Source organism: Acomys russatus, chromosome 29 (assembly GCF_903995435.1).
Source record: "Acomys russatus chromosome 29, mAcoRus1.1, whole genome shotgun sequence".
NCBI lineage: Eukaryota > Metazoa > Chordata > Mammalia > Rodentia > Muridae > Acomys > Acomys russatus.
In genome coordinates this window covers 33,537,846-33,559,627 of record NC_067165.1, presented here as the reverse complement: position 1 = coordinate 33,559,627, position 21,782 = coordinate 33,537,846, and the positions used below count along the sequence as shown (strand labels likewise).

The following is a 21,782-nucleotide window of genomic DNA, read 5'->3' as shown; positions in this document are numbered from 1 at the left end:
AACCCATAATTGCATTTTACTTGTCATGGTTCAATCTGATTGCATTGTTGGGAGGACTATTTTTGAGCCTGTCCAAATAAACTCTGCAGAGTATTTCCACAAGGATGTAGTGCATGGAGCTGGGCCTGCCTTCCTCCGGACTGGTCTGAGACTCAAATGGTTTCCTGTTGCATGCTTTCTAATTGCTTAAATGCAAAGGGGTGGAAGGGAGAAAGTGGAAATTCTAAGTGCTGAAAAAAATGTTAAATTTAGGATAATAAGCTCATCTGGAAGCCATCACCATTTCCTTCAAGTGTGCAGAGCGCACCACCTCAACTCCCAACACCCGTGGATGGCGTCAGGGCACAAGGTGGTCCTGGGCAGGCACAGGGGCGGTGCTCTGTGTCCAGCAAGCATCTCTGTGTGAAAGGGTAACAGGGAAGGAGGAGAAGGAAGAGGGCGGATGGGCAGGAGGGAGAAGCAGGGCCGCACAGTAGGAAACTGCAGACCTACAGGCTGCACAGTCAAGCCCTGGACCCAAGAGCCTGCCTCATCCCTCGCCTGCCAGGCACAAGCAGGAGGGTCCTAGGCTTCAAACTTCAGTTTCTTCATCTGTAAATGAGATCAGGAGAAATCCCCGCCCATAGGCTTTGAGGCTCACATGGGTGTGCCTTTAGTACAAGCACTTACAAACTGTCTCAGGCAGAGCTGGGGGGACGCACTCAGTAATGGGCGCTTGGGAAGCATGGATGAGGCCCTAGGTTCTGTCCTCGGGACACAGTGTATGTGTGGTATTAGGGGAGGTGGTTCAGCTCCCAAGCCTGCCCTCATCTATGAAATGAGGATCACACTGTTCTCTCATGGGATTGCAACGGCAAGTAAGTGTGGAGTACATGTGAACAGTAGGTTGGTTCAGAGAACTCTTAAGACTTGAAATCCAGGGTCAGGTGTGGCACCACGGCACACTCCTGTAATCCCAGCACCTGGGAGACAGGCAGACAGATCTCTGGGCTTTTTTTTTTTAAGTTTTTCGAGACAGGGTTTCTCTGTGTAGCCTTGGCTGTCCTAGACTCACTTTGTAGACCAGGCTGGCCTCGAACTCACAGCGATTGCCTGCCTCTGCCTCCCGAGTGTCAGAATTAAAGGCACACGTGACGTGCGTGCGTGCGTGCGTGCGTGCGTGCGTGCGTGCGTGCGTGCCTGTTTAATGTGGCTTTTGAGGATCCAACTCAGGTCCTCATGCTTGTGTGGCAGATTCTTTTCAGGCTGAGCTATCTCCACAGCTTCATGGTGACACCTTTAAAACTCTAAATATCAAGCCAGCGCACACCTTTAATCCCAGCACTCGGGAGGCAGGGGCTGGTGTAAAACCAAAAACCAAAAAAGAAAAACAAAACAAAACAAAACCCCCTAAATATCCTGTCTCTAAAACCATCGCTTTAGCATCCATGTATGACTTTTTCTTTCTTTTTAAAAAAAAATTTAATTAATTTATTTATTCACTTTACACCCCATCATAGCTCCCTCCCCCTAACCCTTTTTTTATATTTCTTTTTTTAAAGATTTATTTATTTATTATGTATACAATGTTCTGCATGCATGCATACCTCCACAACAGAAGAGGGCACCAGATCTCATTACAGATGGTTGTGAGCTACCATGTGGTTGCTGGGAATTGAACTCAGGACCTTTGGAAGAGCAGCTGGTGCTCTTAACCTCTGAGCCATCTCTCCAGCTCTAATATTTTTTTAATTTAAATAATTTATTCAGATTACATCCCAATTGTTATCCACTCACTTGTATCTTCCTCCCCCCTCCCTCTTTCACCCTATTCCCCTCCCCTAGGCCTGTGACAATAGGGACCTCCTCCCCCACCATATGATCACAGCCTATCAGGTCTTATCTGGATAGCCTGCTTCCCCTTCCTCTGAGTGCCACCAGGCCTCCCCACCAAGGGGAAGTGGTCAAATATGGGACACCAGAGTTCATGTCAGAGTCAGTCCCCGCTCTCCACACAACTGTGGAGAATTCACTGTCCGTTGGCTAGATCTGAATAGGGGGTCTGGGTTTACTGCATGCATTGTCTTTGGTCTGTCTGTCTGCCTGCCTGCCTTCCTTCCTTCCTTTTTGTTTTTGTTTTTTTGAGACCGAGTTTGAGGGTGGCCTAGATCTGCCTGCCTCTGCCTCCTGAGTGCTGAGATTAAAGCTGTGTGTCGTGGCGCCCTGGCTCAAATGTGGCTTTCTTTTTCTTTTCTTTTTTCTTTTTTTATCAAATGTGACTTTCTAAATCCATTATTCCTTATTCTGTGAGACGACTGCCCCCAGCCCCCCCCCCCCCCCCCCTGCCCCCAAAACAGAGTTTCATAAATAAGTATTCTTGGCGATCCTAGAAGACCAAGCTGGCTTCTAACTCACAGAGATCTGACTGCCTCTGTCTCACAAGTGCTAAGATTAAAGATGTGTACTACTGGGGCTGGAGAGATGGCTCAGTGGTTAAAGGCACTCTTTTTTTTTTTTTTTTTTGGTTTTTCGAGACAGGGTTTCTCTGTGTAGCCTTGGCCATCCTGGACTCATTTTGTAGACCAGGCTGGCCTCGAACTCACAGCGATCCGCCTGCCTCTGCCTCCTGAGTGCTGGGATTAAAGGTGTGCGCCACCACGCCCGGCTCTAAAGGCACTCTGAACTACTCTCACAGAGAGGACCCAGGTTCAAATCACAGCACCCACATGGCAGCCCACAACTGTCTGTAACTCCAAGATCTGACACTCTCACATAGACAAACATGCAAGCAAAATACCAATGTACATAAAATGAAGGTAAATAAAAAATTTTAAAATATTAAAAATAAAAGACATGTACTACTATGCCCTCTCCCTTTTAAATACTGTTTTCAAGCCCCTAGAAGTAACTTGCTCTTTCTGTGAGTGGTTTTGATTGGTCACTACTGGTCAGTGACTTTCATTCTGAAGAAAGGCTTCTCCGTCACATAGAGTAGTGGTTCTCAACCTTCCTAATGCTGGGACCCTTTAACACAGTTCCTCATGTTGTGATGACCGCAAAATTATTTTCGTCACTACTTCATAACTGTGATTTTGCTACTGTTATGAATTGTAAATATCTTGAGTTTTCTGACTCTTAGGTAACAGGATTATTCAACCACTAAATGGGTCCAGACCCACAGGTTGAGAACCACTGCTATAGAGCCTCTTCTACTTTCAGCCCAGCACCGGCTCACTGTGTAATCAATCATCCAACCTCCTGGGACTGCTGTGAGCCCTGTCTCTTCCAGCAGTGCAGATGGGAGGCCGAGCACTTTGTTATGTTACTGTGCAAGAATAACAAGGTCACATACGTCACCATCCAAAGAATTGCTTTCCATATAGACTGGAGATGGGCTGGCTTTGTCCTCACACAGTTGACGTGCCTGAAAAGTAGAAAGCTTACCGCCCTCTAGACCTTGTGGACCCCTCACTTTATTACAGATGAAACTGGGTTCTACTTGCCTTACCAAGAAAGCTTACCGTGTTGAATATAGAAACGATTGTAGTGAGTAGATCTTTGCTTTGTTTACTGAGACCGCCCCTCCTGAGGGCTGGAAGGCAGTCACAGAATATAAAGCAGAGTACATCACCCAGCAGCCATGTCTACAAAGGCTTTGTTTCTGCCGCACTGGGACCAAGCCTGGAATATCAAGAGTGCTAGGCCATATTCCGCCAGTCAGGGTGGGGTTTGTTGTTATTCTCCCCCCCCAGAAGAATTTGTCCAGAGCACAAAAATGTTAAGGAAACCGCTGCCCTATGGGATATTAGGCTGCCTTCTGAAGAGGGAGAAAAATTCTTCCCCCTACTCATTCTGGGTACTGTGGGCCACAGGGAACTCAAAAATGGAAGAAACAAAGGGATGGGCTGAGCGATATAAGAGAGAACTCAGTGCTGGCTGCTTCAGGGTGGGGATGTAGCAGGAGCGTGAGGGTGTGGGACACAGCAGCCCCTCCCTGCCTTGGCATCTTGGCCGTTTGGCATATACAAGCGGATTGCTGGTGGTGAGGCTAATCTAGGAGGCAGAGAACAGATAGTTGTGGGGGTTTGTGTTTCCATCTCAGAATCCCTCAGTTTCCCTTCTCTAACCCTCTTCTTTCCACTCTCCTCTCTCGGTACTGGGGTCCTCGCCTCACTTCTTGGTCTCCCACCCTGAAAGACCATCCAAATCTCTTCCATGAGCTGGAGAGATGGCTTAGCAGGTCAAAGTGCTTTGCTACCCAGTCTGGCAACCTGAGTTCTATCCCCAGAACCCACACTGTGGAAGGAGTGAGCTACTCGTGTCTATACACACACACACACACACACACACACACACACACACTCTGCTTCGCTCCAGCTCTCCAGTGCTGTCTAAAGCGCTACTTCCCATACTGCTGGAGGACAGAGCTGTACTCCATGATCCCTGTCCTCTGGCCTATGCCAAGAGGCCACAGTCAAAATAGATGGGTGGGCTCAAAGTCAGAACATCTGGTTCTGGGCCCACATCTTTCTGCTACTGATTTGCTAAGAGAATGTGGGCTAGTCTTTTTCCTCTGTGGGAAAGGACATGCAAAAAGCCGCTCCTATTTTCTGGGGGCAGAACTCTGTTTCATGTGTATGTTCCTCAGCGGAACCTTTAAAATGTTATTTATTCGCTGGCCGAGGTGGCATACATCTTTTAAATCCAGTACCTTTGAGGCGGAGGCAGGTGGATCTCTGATTTTTGATGCCAGCCTGGTCTACCGTGAGTTCCAGGTAAGCCAGGGCTGCACAGATCCTGTCTAAAAATTGAAAACAACATTCTTTGTTTATTCTCAGGGCTAGAAAAATGACACAGAAGTCCAGAGCACCTGCTGCTTTTGCAGAAGACCCTGAGTCAATTCCTAGCACCCACATGGTGGCTCGCCATCCGTTTCGCCAGTTCAACCAAATCCCATTGGCATAATAATGATGGATGTGCCACAAAACATATGTGGTATAAAGGAGGCTTATTGTGGGAAAGGGGGAAGGGGTGAGAGAGAGCAGGGTACCCATGACACAAAGAGAAAGAGACAGAGTGAGTGAAACAGAGAGAGAGCATAAGAGGCTGGTGGGGTCTTTTTTATCCAGCACACACCTGGTGTGCACCTGGCAGTGGCAGGTTGCTAGGCCCTTAAAAGGCAGCCTATTGGGAACGCCTGTATGCTAAACACCCATGGCCCCTTCCGGCTTCCACGAACACTGTGTATCTGTTGTACAAAGACATACTTGCATGCAAAACACCCATATACAATAAAATGAAAAAATTTCAATTTATGGCTGGGCATGGTGGCACATGCCTTTAATCTCAACACTCTGGAGGCAGAGGCAGGTGGATTGCTGTGAATTTACGGCCAGCCTGGCCTACAAAGCAAGTCCAGGGCAGCCAAGGCTAACACAGAGACACCCTGTCTTGAAAAAAACAAAAAGGAAAAAGGTTTTAATTCCTTCTCAATGTCATACATAGATATGCTATGCTTTGGTCATATTTCTCCCAGTTTTCTCCCTTCTTCCTGAATCCTCTTCTCAGTAGCTCCCCTTCCTGTGTCCATATCTTAGGTGTGTGCGTATGGGGTTTTTTGTTGGTTTGTTTGGTTTGGTTTTGGTTTTTTGAGACATGGGTTCTCTCTGTGTAGCCTTGGCTGTCCTGGACTCACTTTGGAAACCAGGCTGGCCTCGAATTCACAGGGATCCACCTGCCTCTGCTTCCCGAGTGCTGGGATTAAAGGCGTGCGCCACCACTGCCCAACATGTGTATGTATTTTTGTGAACTCCTGAATTAAAATTCTTTTTATTGCACCGGAAGAGAGGAAGCATCAAATTCCCTGGAGTTACAGGCGCTTGTGAGTCTCAGGACGTAGGTACTGGCAATCAAGTTCTGGTGCTGGGTCTTCAGGAGGAGCAGTTCATGCCCAGAATTGCTGAGCCACGCCTCCAGCTCTAACCCACTGAGCGTAAGTATGGTTGCTTACAGGGACATAGGTTGGGCTTCTTACTTGAGCAAGGACAACTTACCAGTGTCACCACCGAGGACCATTCCCCCAGCATCCTTTAACTGCCTGTACCTCTCAGTTACAGGAATTCACTGATGCACCTAGCTGCCAGATAAGGAAACTGAGGCTCAGCAAGCTCACCCCTGGAGTAAGGCGAGGAAGCTTTGTGCTGACACCTGGCCTCCGTCCAGAGAATCTGACTCCAGCGCCTTTGCTGCGCTGTATATACGAACCTCCCTAAAATAGTTTTCATTTTATGGAGCACGTGCTATTTTCCAGGAACGGTGCCCAGCATTTGCATCCCTTTATCTCCTTCAATCCTGGCTCCTTCTCAGACTCTCACCTTAAACATCACCTCTTTGCCTTGTTTTCTGGAAGCCTCTCAATACCTCTCCCCGCCCCCCAGCACCTTACTTGGCCAGCTTAGTTCACACACACACATAAGATCCTCCCATCTGTTGACTTTCTGTGATATCCTCTGCTCTGTTCTTGAGTTTCTGGAGGATTGGGTCCTTATTGGCCTAGTCCATTGTCAGATCCCCTGGCTGCCTGGCACGTAGTATACACAATAAATATTTGTTAAATGGATGAATGGATGCTAGCCCATGCCCCAACTATATGCTTTTCCTAACTGCAGTAGACAGACTGAGAAGCCAAGGCCAAGCATGGGATAGTTTGCACAGAGCCCCAGACTCCACAAATGATGAAGAAAATGCAGTCAGACCACGTAGGGAGACCCTGACTGTACACTCAGCGCTTAACCGAGCTGACCAGTCCTGTGGATGTGGGCCTTAGCAAGAAGGAAGGCTTTTGGCTGCTTTCACTCTTCATGAGACTGTGGAGGCTTGGACCCCCAAGGAGGCCAAGCTGACAGGATTAGAGGAAACAGCTGGCTCAAGCCCCATGCCCTGCAGGAGGGAGCTCATATTCCCCAGGGACTCTGGAGGGGGCAGCTCCTTGCAGCCCAGTCACATTCCAGGTCAGTCATTTTCCTGAGCCCAGATGTTTGCTAATGAGCTGGGGAGAGGGGCATTCAGCTCTCAGCTCTGGTCCCCACATTACCTTGGCCCCAAGAGACTGGCCCAGGGCCAGCAGGCTCTGGCCATGAGCCCATGCCCCGTGCCAGCCAGGCCTGCCTGGGCAGCTGGAGCTGTGCTGCCAACCAGGTGTATCTCCTGGAGGTTGGGAGACTCTGACTTGACAGGTTCTGCCTTTCCTGCTGGGGCCCCATTATCCTGGATCTCAGGGGTGCAGCATCTTATGGGAGGGGTTCTGAGGCAGCCAAGAGTCTTGTGTTGAACATAGGACCACTGTGTGGGTTATGCATTCAAATCTAGCCTTTGTCTGTCACTATCAATGTGATCTGGGGCGTGGGGGAAGGTAATGATGCTTTGTTCTCACTAGTACAATGGGAGCAATGGGGTTGTGCTAAAGAGTAGATGAGGTACAACAGTCTGCTTAGCTGGGTATAAAATGGTAGCTGCTAAAAGACTTAAGTCCCTTTCTAGGCAGGTCCCCTGCCCACACTGTAGCTTCTTGTAATCACTGGTCTTCACTAGACAGATGTAACTCAACTATAAACCCCATGTCCTTGATTAGGAGTCTGGGCCTGCTCTGGAAGCTTCCGGTGTTTGAGAGGGTGCTGCGTTGCACTGCCAAGTGCACTGCCTGGGATTCCAGCCTTCTCTGCTAGCTGTATGTATGGTCAGACCAGCACATTAAGCCACACGGTTAGCTTCCTGCAATGTGGGAACAGGTTCTTTTCTGTTTGCATGGTTTTAAAATTACATTTATTTCTTATTTTTTCTTTGTGTGAGTGTGAGTGTGTGCACGTGCGCGTGCATGCGCCACAGCACACACATAAAGGTCAAAGGACCTCTTGCAGGAGTCAGTTCTTCTATCAGAATGGGGCTTGGGGACTGAACCCAGGTAATTAGTTAGACTTGGCTGTCAGTGTCCTTATCCACTGAGCCACCTCACCCACCCCCTGTTTTGTTTGAGACAGAGTCTCACATAGCCCAGGTTAGCATGGAACTAGTTGAAGCTGGTCTTGAGATCCCGACCATTCAGTAGGGATTACATGTGGGGATGGGCTTTTACAGACCGTACACATCTACTTCCGCCCTGCCCAAGGTCTGCGTGGACACAGCTTTGGCTGTAAAATGGCCTACATGTGGTACAATGCAGCAAGGCTTGTTCCTGCAGCGTATGGTTCCCCCAAACCTTTTTGATGAGCTAAGTAAGCTGTCTCTGGGCTCTTACTTAGCATTTATTTATTAAATGGGGGATAACACTAAAACGAAATGAAATGCCCTCAAGGGGCTGATGGAGGAGCTAAAAGAGAGATTAACATGAAGAGATGTATTCCAGGCTGCTAGGTCACAGCTGGAGGAGGAAGAAGTGTACATCACCTGAGGGTGGTGGGAAGGCTGTCTGCCTGGTAGATGAAGGATGCATTGAACCGGAGATGGAGGAAGGGGAGAAACTCTGGCTGAAGAACAGCACAGCAGCCGTTGGTTTGAAGAGCAGATTGCCTGGGACAGCCAAGGTGTTATCACTAGGCCACTAGGAGACCACCTTGCCACCCTCAACCCCACCCGCACCCTCCCCTCCGTGCTTGGAGACATCAAATGAACAGGGCTGAGTGCATCCATACGGCTTAAATATGTGGTCATATATGACCGATGCAGATAGATCTCTAAGTCTCACCATTCTGTTTTATGGTGCCCTGGGAACCACCTCCAAGGAAAAAAAAAAAAAAGGGTACAACCTTCTTCTTCTTCTAAGTAGGATGGCCTGGACTTTCTATTTAGTTGACACTGGGCCTTGTGTGGGCCCCGTGGACCCAGTTTATGGGGTGCTGGGGTAGAGGCCGGGACTTCCTGCATGCTAGCTAAGCGCTCTGCTAACTGATCTACAGCCCCAGTCCAGAGCTCTCTTCTTACTCGGTTGGAATAGGCTAGACTAGTGCAATGCACCTTAGTGGTTTTAAGTAGCTAGCCCCTCCCTCAGGGAAGCCGCACTCTCCCTGCTTCAAGGAGCCCGAGAGAGAGAGAGAGAGAGAGAGAGGAGAGAGAGGTGAGGAGGGGAGGACGGGAGGAGGAGAGCGAGAGAGAGAGAGAGAGAGAGAGAGAGAGAGAGAGAGAGAGAGAGAGAGAGAGAGAACGAGAGAGAACGTTTTTGGCCTCTCAGACTTTTCTTTGGATGCTCCAGCTAAGTTATTTGGAGGCAACTGAAGGTCATACGGGAACACAACCTCCCGAGGGAAGATGGGGCACAGCTTCGGATGGGCTCCTGGTGCTGGAACACCAATAGGCTTGAGCGCCACACTCAGCAAGTGTCTAAGGCCGTGTTCCCCACTCCAAGGGTTCGTCCACTATTGTCCCTCCAAGGCCTGGCAAGACCTGACAGCCTAGAAAAGCCAGGCGGAGGGGAATCAAAGCCTGGGAAGCGTCCCGGAGGCTCGCCCGTGCCCTTTCATCTTTGTCCCGGCCGTCGGGGAAGCGGGGCCCGCGGCCTGGGCGCCCCTACTCGCGCGCGGAGGGAGCGGCTCTCGCTCGCCCGCCCTGCCCGCGCGTCCCTCCCCTCGCCGCCGCTGCCCCCGCCCTCGCTCCCTATTTGGAGCTGAGACACCCTGACGTCGGAGGCGCTCGGCCCGCCGCTCCCCCGCGCCTCGCGCCCGCCCGGGGCCGCAGACGGCCAGCAGCGCAGCCTAGCCGAGCCTCGCGGGGCCGCTCCAGCCCGAGGACCCCCGGGCCTGCGACCCCCGCGGCCCGCACCCCCCTCCTAGGACACTCAGGAGGACGCGCCGCGCTCCCCGCTGCTGCTGCGCGCGGTAAGTCTCGCCTGGGCCCGCATGCAGGAGCGGGACAGCCAGGGTCCCTTTGCTCCCGCGCCCCGCAGCGTCCTCCGAACCCGCAGTTCCTCTTCGCGCTCCGCCAGTCCAGGACCCCCGAGCCGCACAGCCCAGCGGCCGGCCCGGCTCCTGCTATCGCCCGCGCTGGAGACGTGGGCGCGGCTCCGGGGTGGCCAGGGGGCACCGGCTGCTTCCCGAACCGGTCGCCAGCCGCGCCCCAGGGCTCCGTTTCTTGTAGGAATTTCACCGCCAGGATTGAGAGGGAGAGGGAGAGCGTCGCCCGAAGGGCGCTGGGCAGCGCAGGGTCTCTGGACTCGCGTGTCCTCTGACTATATCCTGGTCCCTTCCTAGTTGCTGCCCATTCCGGTCCCTGTCTCCCGAGCATCCACAGGTCTCTGGCTCTCCATCGCTCCATTTCCGCTCCCATGCTCTCTCAGGAGTTCTGTCCCTCTCGCTGCCCCCCTCTTGTCTCGATTTTCACTTTCTGTGGGCTTGTGTCTCTGCTTTCGTGTTGTCTCTCTTTTTCTCCCGGTCTTTGAGAGCCTCCCTGATCTTCACTCTCCAAATAAAAGCATCCTGCCCCAGCTTCCTAGGCGCGGCTCCCCAGTTGGGCTCTGGCACTATAAAAGACCCCAAACTCTCCTCTTTTCTGCCCCAAAGTCTGGCTGGTGTCATGTGCCCCCTCCACGCGCACTCCATCCCCCCACCCCCGCGCCCGCACGGCAGGGGCAGAGGGGGAGAGGGAGAGCAAGCGTGAGCGCCTGCCCGAGCTAGCTAGCTTTTCCAGGGGCTAGAGCCTTGTAAGCATTCCACCCTAGTGAGGCAGTGTTCACCGCAGGGCTCTGCTGCCGGCCACCTGCCCTCCAGCCGGCTCTGGCTCCTGGGCCAGGCGATGATCTTTTACAAGCGTCACTAAAGGAGGCAGCTGCTAGCCTTGGTCTGGCTGGGGGTGGGGTGGGGTGGTGGGGTGGGCGGGCATCAAGGGAGAAGGCCACATTTCCAGGCTTTCCGAGGTCCTTGCCCAGCTGGAAGCCACCAACTTCCAACCCCAGGAAAACAGCCTGCTGGCACAGGCTGAAAGTGGGGAAGTAAGTTGTCAACGGGCAGCCCCCCAACTCTTTGTCACTGAGCAGCCAGCCTCCCGAGACTCCCACGGATGCTGGAACTGCTTGGGCGGGTTTACGTTGACTTAGAGCCAAAGAAGAGACAAGGCTGGGGCGTTTCCTTGGTGACCCCCACCTCTCTCCACCCTTCCCTGAAAGCCAGACCTCTCTCCGGGGCCTGTGTTTGGAGAGGTAGCCGGTGGAGTAGATGTTGTGCGTTAGCCAGGGGTCCAGCCTCCTTAAAGAGAAATTTCAGCTCCTTCCTCCTACTGCCAACTCCAGGGGTCGGAGGCTGTGGGGTGGGCAGGGTTGTTGGTGAGGTCTGAGGGGAACTTCTGTTGAGCAGATGTGTAGGCCCTGCCCCGCAGCAGCCCGTAGTTAGCATACATTTGTTTTGGAGACTGCGGGCAAAAGGTCTGGGCTTCCGCCTCCCCCCTTCCGCCCCCCTACCCCTGACTCCTGCGTAGAAATACCCAGAGCTGGAAGGTGAAGCTGCCTGGACCTAGGAGATAGGCCTGGGTGCATGGGACGGACGGACCCTGGGTATCAACCCACCGCACAGCACAGTTGGTTCGCGCTTTGCCCTGGAGCTGAAGAAAGGCAAGCCACCCTGCGGTGCTCCTGGGGTCATGGAATCCTCGTGGCCTCAAGCGGCACACTGGAGCCAGACTCTCCCCAAGGACTCTAGTAAGCCAGATGTTCCAGACTATGCCAACGAGGTCTATTTCACAGGTGGTAAGTGTGAGGCTTATGGAGGTGAAGTGCAGGTCACTGACACGGTCTTCAGGAACAGCCCTACCCCAAAGACACTCATTCTGGGACACCCCCTCTCCCTCAGCACCCAGGAATCCAGAGTCGGGCCTGGCTGATGTGAGCTGGCCGGCCCGCAGGCCTGACACTGCTTTGCCCCCTCCCCAGCAGCATTTTTCAGTTGCACCATTCAAGGAAGTCCCTGTACTCATTCCAAGACCTGGAGGATTGCCCCACCCTGCTGATCCCCAAGCCCAGGGCAGCGGCCGCAAGCAGCACCACACCCTCTCCACCAGCCGCATGCGCAGTGGGCACCAGACAGAGCCTGTTCTCTGCGTAGCTACGTCCAAGAACGGTGGCACTCTCAACACCCTTGTCTTCCAAACGGGTAGAGTTTGGTGAGGTCTTGCCTCAGCTTCTGTCCTGGCAACTGGACGTGTCAGTGACACTTGGCAGCTTGGGAAACCATTCCCAGCCTCATCTTGTTGCTTGCTTAGGTTTCAGTTCAAGGTATCCCCCTGAATCCCTATCACTTGGCAGATGCATCCCGGATTGAGAAACACTAAGGATTAAACTGGATCTGGAAGGAGGAACAAGGGCTAAGATGGCTCAGGGGCCCAGGGTGACTCCAAGCCTGTGTTCATGGTGGCTTCCTGAAGCTGCAACCCCACAGTGACAGCCTTCCACATACTCTTCAGTTTAACTCTCACAGATGCCTAGGGGCACGGCCTCAACTGTTCCCACATCGCAGCTGAGAAAACCGGGCCACACAAATCTTCAGGTGGCTGAGCTAGGATTTGAATCTAGGCCAGTTGTGGTTGTGGGGAGTGGAGGAGAGACTCTGTGTGTGTGTGTGTGTGTGTGTGTGTGTGTGTGTGTGTGTAAAAGACTGGGTGTGTGTGGGTACAACTTACCTTGAAAATCCTGGTGGGGATGGAATGATCGTGACTTTTTAGATTTAGCAAAAGAGGATACGGGGAACCAGGCATAGTGTTGCATGCTTCTAATTCCAGCACTTAGGAACAGAGGCAGATGGGCCTCTGTGAGTTCGAGGCCACTCTGATCTACATAGTGAGTTCCTGAACAGCCAGAGCTACATAGTAAGACCCTGTCTTGGGGGGTAGGGGGGAAGGAAGAAATGGGGGGACAGTTGTTCCTTCACATATCAAGTCACCTCTTTCCTGTATAAAGGGCTTTAGGCTTTAGTGGGCAGTGGTGGTGGTGGTAGCTAAGTCCTTGAGAGTTAAATCCCAAAATCCAGAATTTAGAACATCTGACACAGGTATTAAAAAGCAGTGATTCGACCAAGGGGACCCTGCCAGCCATGACATTAAGAGGGCTCAGGAGGCCAACCACCTAACCTGACTAGGCCTTAGAGTCAAGTGGGGAAGCAAAGATAGGCGCTTGTTAAGGCCACACCCCTAAGCAGCTTGACCGATTTGATTGGTCGTTGGCAGTTTGCTTTTGCAGGCTAGGCCTTGGGCTTCTCTTCTCCTGCTTTCCGGTGAGCTCTCAGGGCAGCTGCTGGAGGCTGGCAGGTGTGCTGTGAGCCAAGCCCTGTGTATTCACAACCCCACCCCCTGGCATTCCTGAAGGGCCTTGTGAGTCAAGGGAAGCTACTGTAGTGTTCCCTGTCCCCTTCCTGCCTGGGAGAGATGGGCAAGCCTCTTTCCTCTTGACCTGTGTGGGATGACGTGGGTCAGCCTGTGATTGTCACCCTGTGGGGACTTCCTTTCTGTATAAGCTGCAGTTCAGAAAAGGCAAGGCACAGGAGGCCTATGGGAAGCTGGAGAGATGGTCTACACCTGTCAGAATCTAGCAGTTGCCCTGGAGGGGCTCACCAGAAATATCCCACCCTACCCCACCCAGGTCTGAGACATGGCCAGGGTGGGCATCTGTAAATAATCCACCTGTGCTAAGGATGCCACTGAGCCAGTAGGACACTTCCCTTTTGTTCCCAGACCCCAGGAACCAGGTTCTGCCATGACCACATATATCTTTGGGGAGCGAGGAATGGGGCTCAAGTTCTTGCCTGTGGAGCCAGGTTCCAGGTAGGGCAGTGACTAAGCACCAGAGTTCTGACAGGGACAGGAGGGCAGCCCCCAGGGTACCCCAAATCCCACTCCAGCTCCCCCTTCCCTGGCCACCTCTCTCTCCATTGCTTTTGTGTGTGTTTGTGTGTGTGATTTTTTTTTTTTTCTCCAGACAGGGTTTCTAAGTGTAGCAACCCTGGATGCCCTGGAACTCTCTCTGTAGACCAGGCTGGCCTCGAACTCACAGAGATCCTCCTGCCTCTGCCTCTGTGCACCTTCATGCCTGACCATCTCTTTCGAGGGTAACTGCTTGATTATTCAGGCTCAAACCTTGGCTTTTCCTATTGTCAGGACATGTCAGCTCACACAAATTTCGGCTGCCTCCATGTTTCCATCCTTCGTGTAGAAAGTGGGGGAGACAGCCTGACCAGAGGCATCATTGTAAGTTGACATGGCAAAGCATTTTGAACAGTGGCTGCAGTTAGGGCCAGCATTTCCTTGCCAGGCTAGCGAGGCTATGGGGCCTCTGGCTGTGATTCCCCTCAGCTAGCCTTTGCTCCAGCTGTGACCCTCAGCCAGGAGCTCCCTCCCTCAACCTTCACCATTACCCATTTGCAACCCTCTATTCAACCCAGAATTATGATTTTTTCAGCCCTCTCACTAGAGCATGTCTGGGTTTCCCCTGTGGGATCTGAGCTTTGCAGGGCGTGAGTGTAGCCCTCCTGCTATACCCCTACTTCTGTCTCACTCTTCTCGAAGGCACCCAGAAAGGGGGGGCAGCCATGGGGAATGAAATGACCCACAGGGGCTGGGAAGATGGCTCAGTGGTTAAGAACACTGACTGGCTGGGCAGTGGTGGCGCACTCGGGAGGCAAAGGCAGGTGGATCCCTGTGAATTTGAGGCTAGCCTGGTCTACAATGTGAGTCCAGGACAGCCAAGGATACACAGACAAACCTTGTCTCAAAAATGCAAAAACAAACAAACAAACAAACAAAACAAAAACAAAACAAAACAAAAACACTGACTGCTCTTTCAGAGGTCCTGAGTTCAATTCCCAGCAACCACATGGTGGCTCACATGCTCACATGGTGCCCTCTTCTGGCCTGTGGGTGGACATGCAGATAGAGTACTATACATAAAATAAAAATGAATGAATAAATAAGAAAAAGAAAAAAAAAAGACATGACCCACGGGAGGGCATGACTCTTGCTGGAGGTGCCTCAGGACAACCTTGGCAGAGCCTGGGTGTTGTTCAGACAGATGACTGACTCCTGTCCTGCCCTGACACCCTGGCACCCATGTGACCTTTAGGGTGGAAGCTATGAGAAGCTGGGTGACGTGCTGAAGGCCCAGGAAGGAAAAGTTCAACTGCTGCTTAGACAGAGATGAGCTGAGTTGCTGGCCTGGGAACATAAAAAGGGCAATCGACAGAAGACTAGCCAGCAAGGGGGGCACCATGGCCTCTGGGTAGGGCATGAGGGCTTCCTGAGGGCACTTCTTCTGCCTCCTGACACTGGCCAGCTTTACTCATGATTCCTCTAGGAAAGAGAGCTGGTGCTGGTGGGTGCCTGCTGGATACTGGGACTGTGCTGGGTCTCGGATGCTGGGTGCTGGGTGCTGTCATAGGAACCTCTCAGTTCTAGGAGGGAGCTGCGTTCTTCCCTTACAAGGGAAGTGGGCTGTGAGAGGTAAACTCTTTCTTTTCTTTTCTTTCTTTCTTTCTTTCTTTTTCTTTTTCTTTTCTTTTCCTTTTTTTTTCTTTTTCTTTCTTTTTTTTTTTTTTTTTTTTTGAGACAGGGTTTCTCTGTAGGCTTGGTTGTCCTGGACTTGCTTTGTAGACCAGGCTGGCCTCGCACTCACAGAGATCTGCCTACCTCTGCCTCCCTAGTGCTGGGATTACAGGCCTGCACTACCACCACCCGGCTGGTAAACTCTTTCTTATCATCACACAGTTCCTAAGCTGCAGAATTCTAACACCAGGGACTCAAGGGCAGAGGGCCAGTCTATTTACTGGTGCTCCAGCTGCTGAAGTGGGGAGGTCGAGGGAGATTCCCGGGTTCTGCTCCCAGGTCTTTGACAGGGTGTGGTGGGTTGGGGTGTACCACTCTTCTGAGGGGCATGGCTAACCCTCGTTTTTAATTCCACAGTGGGCACCTGAGAAGGAAGATAACACTAACTCCATGTATCTCGCTTCTCCTCAACTTCTGTCAGGTCTGCCTAATAACAGAGCCTGATCTCTGGGCCTGTGACACTTTGCAAATGTTCTCTTATCCTGTCTTGAGGTAGCCTCGTGGTTAACCCCCTGGCTACTCCTTTACTTTAGCCGGTCCTGACTCTTGGCAGCCTCAGTTCCCATCTCTCCTAGTTCCTGATCCAAGTCAGACTCACGTACCCATCTCCAGACCGCTGCCACCACAGCTCAGATCTCAGTTCCTGTTTCACCTCCTTGCCTGTCACTGCCAAGAAAGCGTCAGAGGCAAGTGATACAGCAGGGACATCTCTGATGCAAGCTCGGGGGGGGGGGGGGGGGGGGGAGGGGGGGGCGAGAACACTGGCCTTCCATGGGCCTTGGACCTCTTTAGAAGGTCATGGCCATACCTTGGCTCAGGCTACTTCGCTTGTCAGGAGCAGGAGGCCTGCTGGGTGCTGAGGTTGTTGAATAGTACTTAGGGAATGTTCCAGGTTCCAGTAGGTTCCATTTGCGTGTGCTTGTTCTAAAAATGTGTTTTGTGCCGGGCGTGGTGGCGCACGCCTTTAATCCCAGCACTCGGGAGGCAGAGGCAGGCGGATCGCTGTGAGTTCCAGGCCAGCCTGGTCTACAAAGTGAGTCCAGGATGGCCAAGGCTACACAGAGAAACCCTGTCTCCAAAAACCAAAAACCAAAAAAAAAATGTTTTGTTGTAGATCTCATGGATGAGTCTAGAATGTGTGGATCAAAGCAAGAAATTATTGGGATGGGGCACACTGTCCAGCCTCCCCCTCCCCCCCCATTCCTAACTCTGTCAAGCTAGGGGCAGAGGTTATCTTCAGAGACCAAGACCTCTGCAGAGGGAAAGGCAATAGTTGGGGGGCGAGGGATGAGCTCAAAGGCTGTCTCTCCCTCCCTGTCATCTCACTCCCCAAGCCCACCTGGATTCTCAGGGCAGGAACTGCCACCCCATTATCACCTCCCTGGACATTTTGCAAAGCACCTGTCTCTGATACCCCCATCACTCTCTGGGGGAAGAAAGATCTAGGACACTACTGGTTGTACAGACGATCCAGCCTTACTCACTCCTGGTACCTGGCTTTCAGAAAATTAGTGGGATGTGTCCCTGCTCCCTCTGTCCCCCATTCAAGCTCATCCAAGGCCCTCTGGGAACTGAATAAGACACAGTTCCCAACTGTCTGAACCTATCAGAACCACTCTGGATAAGTGTGAATCCCATCCCAGCTGAGAGCTTTCGCACTATAAGTCCCTAGGGGAATCCTGATACACTGTGAGGTTTGATTGTTTGTTTGTTTTGTTTTTTGAGACAGGGTTTCTCTGTGTAGCCTTAGCTGTCCTAGAGCAGGCTGGCCTCAAACTCACAGCGATCCGCTTGCTTCGGCCTCTCAAGTGCTGGGATTAAAGGCGTGTGCCACCACGCCAGGCTCCACTGTAAAGTTTGAAATGTGGAGAAACAGAAGCTTAAAAGTCCAGAGTCACAAAGCAGTACATAAAGTTGGGGGAGGTGGCAGACTCTGCGCGGAGCCTTTAGACACAGACTTGGTCCTGCACCGCCATCTTGTGGCTGATTCTGGAATTTAGTATCTTATTCCTGAAGCAGAGAATTTGGTAAATGGTCCCCCCTGCTGGAATCGGGGTTAAGATTCTGCTGAAGGTAATAATGATATGTGGGCATCTCTGGTGCCTGAGCACCCTGGTGGGGAACCCTAAGAAGAAACATGTCTGTCTGAGTGGCCTATGGTTGAGTAGCAATGTCTTTTTAAGGAGGCGTGGGCAAGGGCCAGGCTCCTCTAAGGCAAAGGATCACTTTGGGTTTTATGATATGAGGGATCCACCCCAGAGCTCTTGCACAAGCTAGGAACACACCATACCACTGAGGCACACTCCCAGCCAGACACTAGTAACTATCCCATCAAAGACCATTCAGTCTCCCCAGTGAGGTCGGATGCAATGCTATGTATAGCTGCTTTTTATGGGTTAGAGAGAAATGGGCCATCCAAGATGTATTTGGAGCTAGGCATGGTGCTACCTGCCTGTCATCCCAGCAACAGCAAGGTGGGATCAGGAAGATCAAGAGCTCAACGTCATCCTCCAATTCAGACCGACCTTGAGGCTAGCCTGGGCTACATGAGACCCTATCTCAAAAAAAAAAAAAAAAAAAAAAAAAAGAAGAAGAAGAAGAAGAAAGAAAGAAAGAAAGAAAGAAAGAGATGTTATTGGTTTGTCTGAGGAGAGCTGGCCTTGAACCCTGGGGTCAGAGCCCATGCTTGGAACACACCCTGCTCCCCACCACCTAGCCTCCCAGGCTAGACTGTGCCTCACTTGCCACCTGTGCTCAGTTCCAGGGCTCTAGAGGTCACGGCACAATGCTTTGGGTCCTGGTGGGGGCTCTCCTCCCTGTCATGTTGCTGGCCGCCCCGCCACCCATCAACAAGCTGGCCCTGTTTCCGGATAAGAGTGCCTGGTGTGAGGCCAAGAACATCACGCAGATTGTGGGCCACAGCGGCTGTGAGGCCAAGTCCATACAGAACAGGTGGGACTCTGGGGGAGGCAGAGGGTGAGGGGCAGGGGCCTAGGGAGGGATCAAGAACATCAGGACTGCCCATCCCTGCCTCCCTTTTGGAGGCCTGTGCTCAGTGACCTCTTTTTCCACAGGGCGTGCCTAGGACAATGCTTCAGTTACAGCGTCCCCAACACCTTCCCGCAGTCCACAGAGTCCTTGGTGCACTGTGACTCCTGCATGCCGGCCCAGTCCATGTGGGAGATTGTGAGTACAGCCGCCAGCGCCTGCAGTGCAGCAGGAGGCCTTCGACATTTATCAAGGCCTCGTCATGTGTGTGTGTGGGCAGCAGGGTGTTCCATTGGGGTCGAAGCTCTGGGGCTGCCCAGTCTGATACCAACCTGTAGATGATTCCAGATAATCTTGAGGCTCCGTCCCTGTCACAGACACCATAGTCCTTCAGTCTTCTCTCACTATTAGAGGCTAACGCCAAAATCTCTGCCCTGCTTTGCCAGGCACATCCCTGCTGCTCTCACTCACCGGTCTCCCTGCACTACCTTAGACCCTCCCACCTTCTTCCGTAACTTGACACCACTAGCCTGCCTCACTTTACCCTTCCTTCCCTGCTCTGTTCCTTTCCACCCCAGGCTCTTTGCGTTGCTCTCAGCCCCGCCCCCCCCCCACATTTCCTCAGCTGGTTAATGTCTCCTAGTTTTTTTTTTAATTTTTATTTATTATTTATACAATATTCTACCTTCATGTGCCTGCACACCAGAAGAGGGCACCAGATCTCATTACAGATGGGTGTGAGGCACCATGTGGTTGCTGGGAATTGAACTCAGGACCTTTGGAAGAACAGTGCTCTTAACCTCTGAGCCATCTCTCCAGCCCAGTCTCCTAGTTCTTCAGCTCTTGCCTCAAGCATTGGTTCCTCCAGGGCATTCTTCCAGACCGCCCCCCCCCCCCCCGCACCTCCACCCTCCCACCCCCCACCCCCCACCCCGGCTCAGTCAAAGCCCCAAGCACCATGTATCTTCTGCTCTGGGCAGCTGTCACATCTACAGCTTTCCCGCCCAACATCCGAGTGATTAGAGCAAGTAGGTTAAGTTCTTTGAAGGACCTTGCCTGCACCTGTGCCCCAGAGCTGGCCTGAAGTAGGTGACCTGGAGAAGAAAGGGGGGGAGGGTAGAAGGGGACGGAGGGAGGGAGAGAGGGAGGGCAATTCGAGGCATGACTAGAAGAGTCAGGTGCTAAGGATGTCACTATGGAGTGAACCTTGCTGCGCTGGGGGCTTGGGATGGAGCTTCCCACCCCCGCCCCCCCAAAGGTTGCCCAGGAATTAATCATGCAGAATTTGAGGCCAGTGGGAGGATGGGTTGAACCAGAACCTTCCAGGCAGCAGGAAGGACTTTAGCCAAGTCTTGGGGGGTCAGGTCAGGCAGTTAGAGTTAATGATGGTACAGTAGAGTCTGGCATGGTGAGGTCAGCCGGGGGCCAGCCTGAAGGTCCTAAAGACCCAAGGAAGGGGTCGGGATTTGTCTCCAAGTTCACTGGGAACACAGGTGTGTGTGTTTCTAAACAGGGATTTACCCCCATTCCCTAAGGAATGGGTAGGAGGGGCAGGGCTGAGTGTGAGACAATGAGATTAGGACTTCCTGCAGGGGCCCAACCCCCTTCCCCTGGATGGGTCCCCAGAACACACTGGGCTGTCTCAGATAAACTCTCCCGAGTCCTGGTCCCCAGAGATGTGTTATTCTTGGGGTCTCTTCACCTGTCCAAGCCCCAGGAAACATGCCTTCCCTTCTTTCTACCCCACCCAGGTGACCTTGGAGTGCCCGGGCCATGAGGAGGTGCCCAGAGTGGATAAGCTGGTAGAGAAGATAGTTCACTGCAGCTGTCAGGCCTGTGGCAAGGAGCCCAGTCACGAGGGCCTGAATGTCTATGTGCCGGGTGAAGACGGGCCGGGCTCCCAGCCTGGAGCCCACCCCCACCCCCACCCTCACCCCCACTCCCACCCTGGTGGCCAGACCCCTGAACCTGAAGAACCTCCTGGAGCCCCTCAGGTTGAGGAAGAGCGGGCCGAGGACTGAGGGGCCCCCAGCTCTTCCTCCCCTCTTGGCCCCTGTGGAATGTCAGGTCCCGCCCTCCAGGGAAAAGGGAGGGGAGAGGCGGAAGCCCCACCCCTCCACCCCTTTGGCACTGGATGGACTTGGAATGCTGCCCAGTTGCCATGGAGATCTGAAGGGAGGGGCTGGAGCCAAGCTGCACAATTTAATATATGCAAGGTGGGGGGGGGGGAGGGAGTGCGGCAGGAGGAAGCAGATCTCCTCAGGACTTTGCTTTTGGAAGGTGAAGTGTGGCCTTTCCTTTCTGCCTTCTAGAGATGAGCCCTTGGCATGGAGAGGAAGTGGCCTGACACCCTCAAATAGGGCAGGCCCAGGGCAGGACCCATACAACTTGATGGGGCAAGATCCTTAGGGATGGGCAGGGGGTGTGGGTGGGATACCGTGACTGCATCCTTTTCGCAGGATGGTCTGGGCTAGGAAGAAGCTCCAGTCTTGAAGGTTTCCCTGAAGGCTGCCCTTGCTCCCCACCTCCAGAGAAGCAACTCCTTCAATGGAGTGGCTTAGGAGTCAGACTGGGGCAGGACCCTGCTGGCTATCACTGAAGAAGAAAGAACACCCCTCCCTCCCTCCCTCCCTCCCGCCTCTCCCACTGGAGGTCTTAGCTCTCTGCTCCCCTCATGTTCTGGACCCTTCGGGAAGCAGCTGCAGCCAGTCCCACTGTCTTTCTGAAGGAGGTGATGGTTTATTTCCATCACCTGGGACCATAGTGGACAGGAGGCCCCGTGTAGGGCCCCTGCTGACCTCAGCTTTCTCTAGCTCCCCGTTCTACCGCCTCCTTCCCAGCTGCACTTTAACCCTGGGGCGGGGCAAGTGGTGAGGAAGGGCCCTCTGTCCCCTGATACGTTGCGTCCAGGGGGCTGCCAGCTCACCCCCTGCCCAGAGGCGCCCCAGCCTGTGGCTGTCCGACAAGAGCCTTAGAGCTTGTAACCAGTAGCCCTCTCCCTGGAACCCGAGTGTTTTCATGAATAAATGCCTTCAATGCCTATACTCTCTTTCCTGTGGACTGGTTCTGTTGATCCAGGTGGGTTGTGGGCCCAGGGTTTGGTCTGGGTAGCGTGGGGCTGACCTTCAGTATCTCTGTAGTTCCTCCTCCAAGAGAAGTGACCCTCTCCCCTGCTTGGTGGTGGAAGGGGGTGGTGGTGGCAGAGGCAGCACAAACCTTTGATCCCAGCACTTGGGCGGCAGGGGCAGGTG

The 21,782-nt window shown here is 52.9% G+C and overlaps 1 protein-coding gene across 4 annotated transcripts in view; it reads left to right on the top strand.

The window, feature by feature from the left end:
- Nbl1 (NBL1, DAN family BMP antagonist) overlaps window positions 1-21,573 on the top strand; it is a 49,366-nt gene extending 27,793 nt beyond the window's left edge. The window contains exons 1-5 of one of the 4 annotated variants that reach the window (XM_051172228.1): window positions 9,688-9,845; window positions 11,888-12,107; window positions 18,302-18,495; window positions 18,618-18,729; window positions 20,283-21,573. In XM_051172228.1, the coding sequence (XP_051028185.1) occupies window positions 18,329-18,495; window positions 18,618-18,729; window positions 20,283-20,552 (549 nt within the window). In that variant the 5' untranslated portion in view covers window positions 9,688-9,845; window positions 11,888-12,107; window positions 18,302-18,328 and the 3' untranslated portion in view covers window positions 20,553-21,573. Of the gene's footprint in view, window positions 1-9,687; window positions 9,846-11,887; window positions 12,108-14,107; window positions 14,194-18,301; window positions 18,496-18,617; window positions 18,730-20,282 lie in introns of those variants that run through there. The other 3 variants (XM_051172227.1, XM_051172226.1, XM_051172229.1) reach the window with 3 other exon arrangements.
- The last annotated feature ends 209 nt before the right edge of the window (window positions 21,574-21,782 follow it).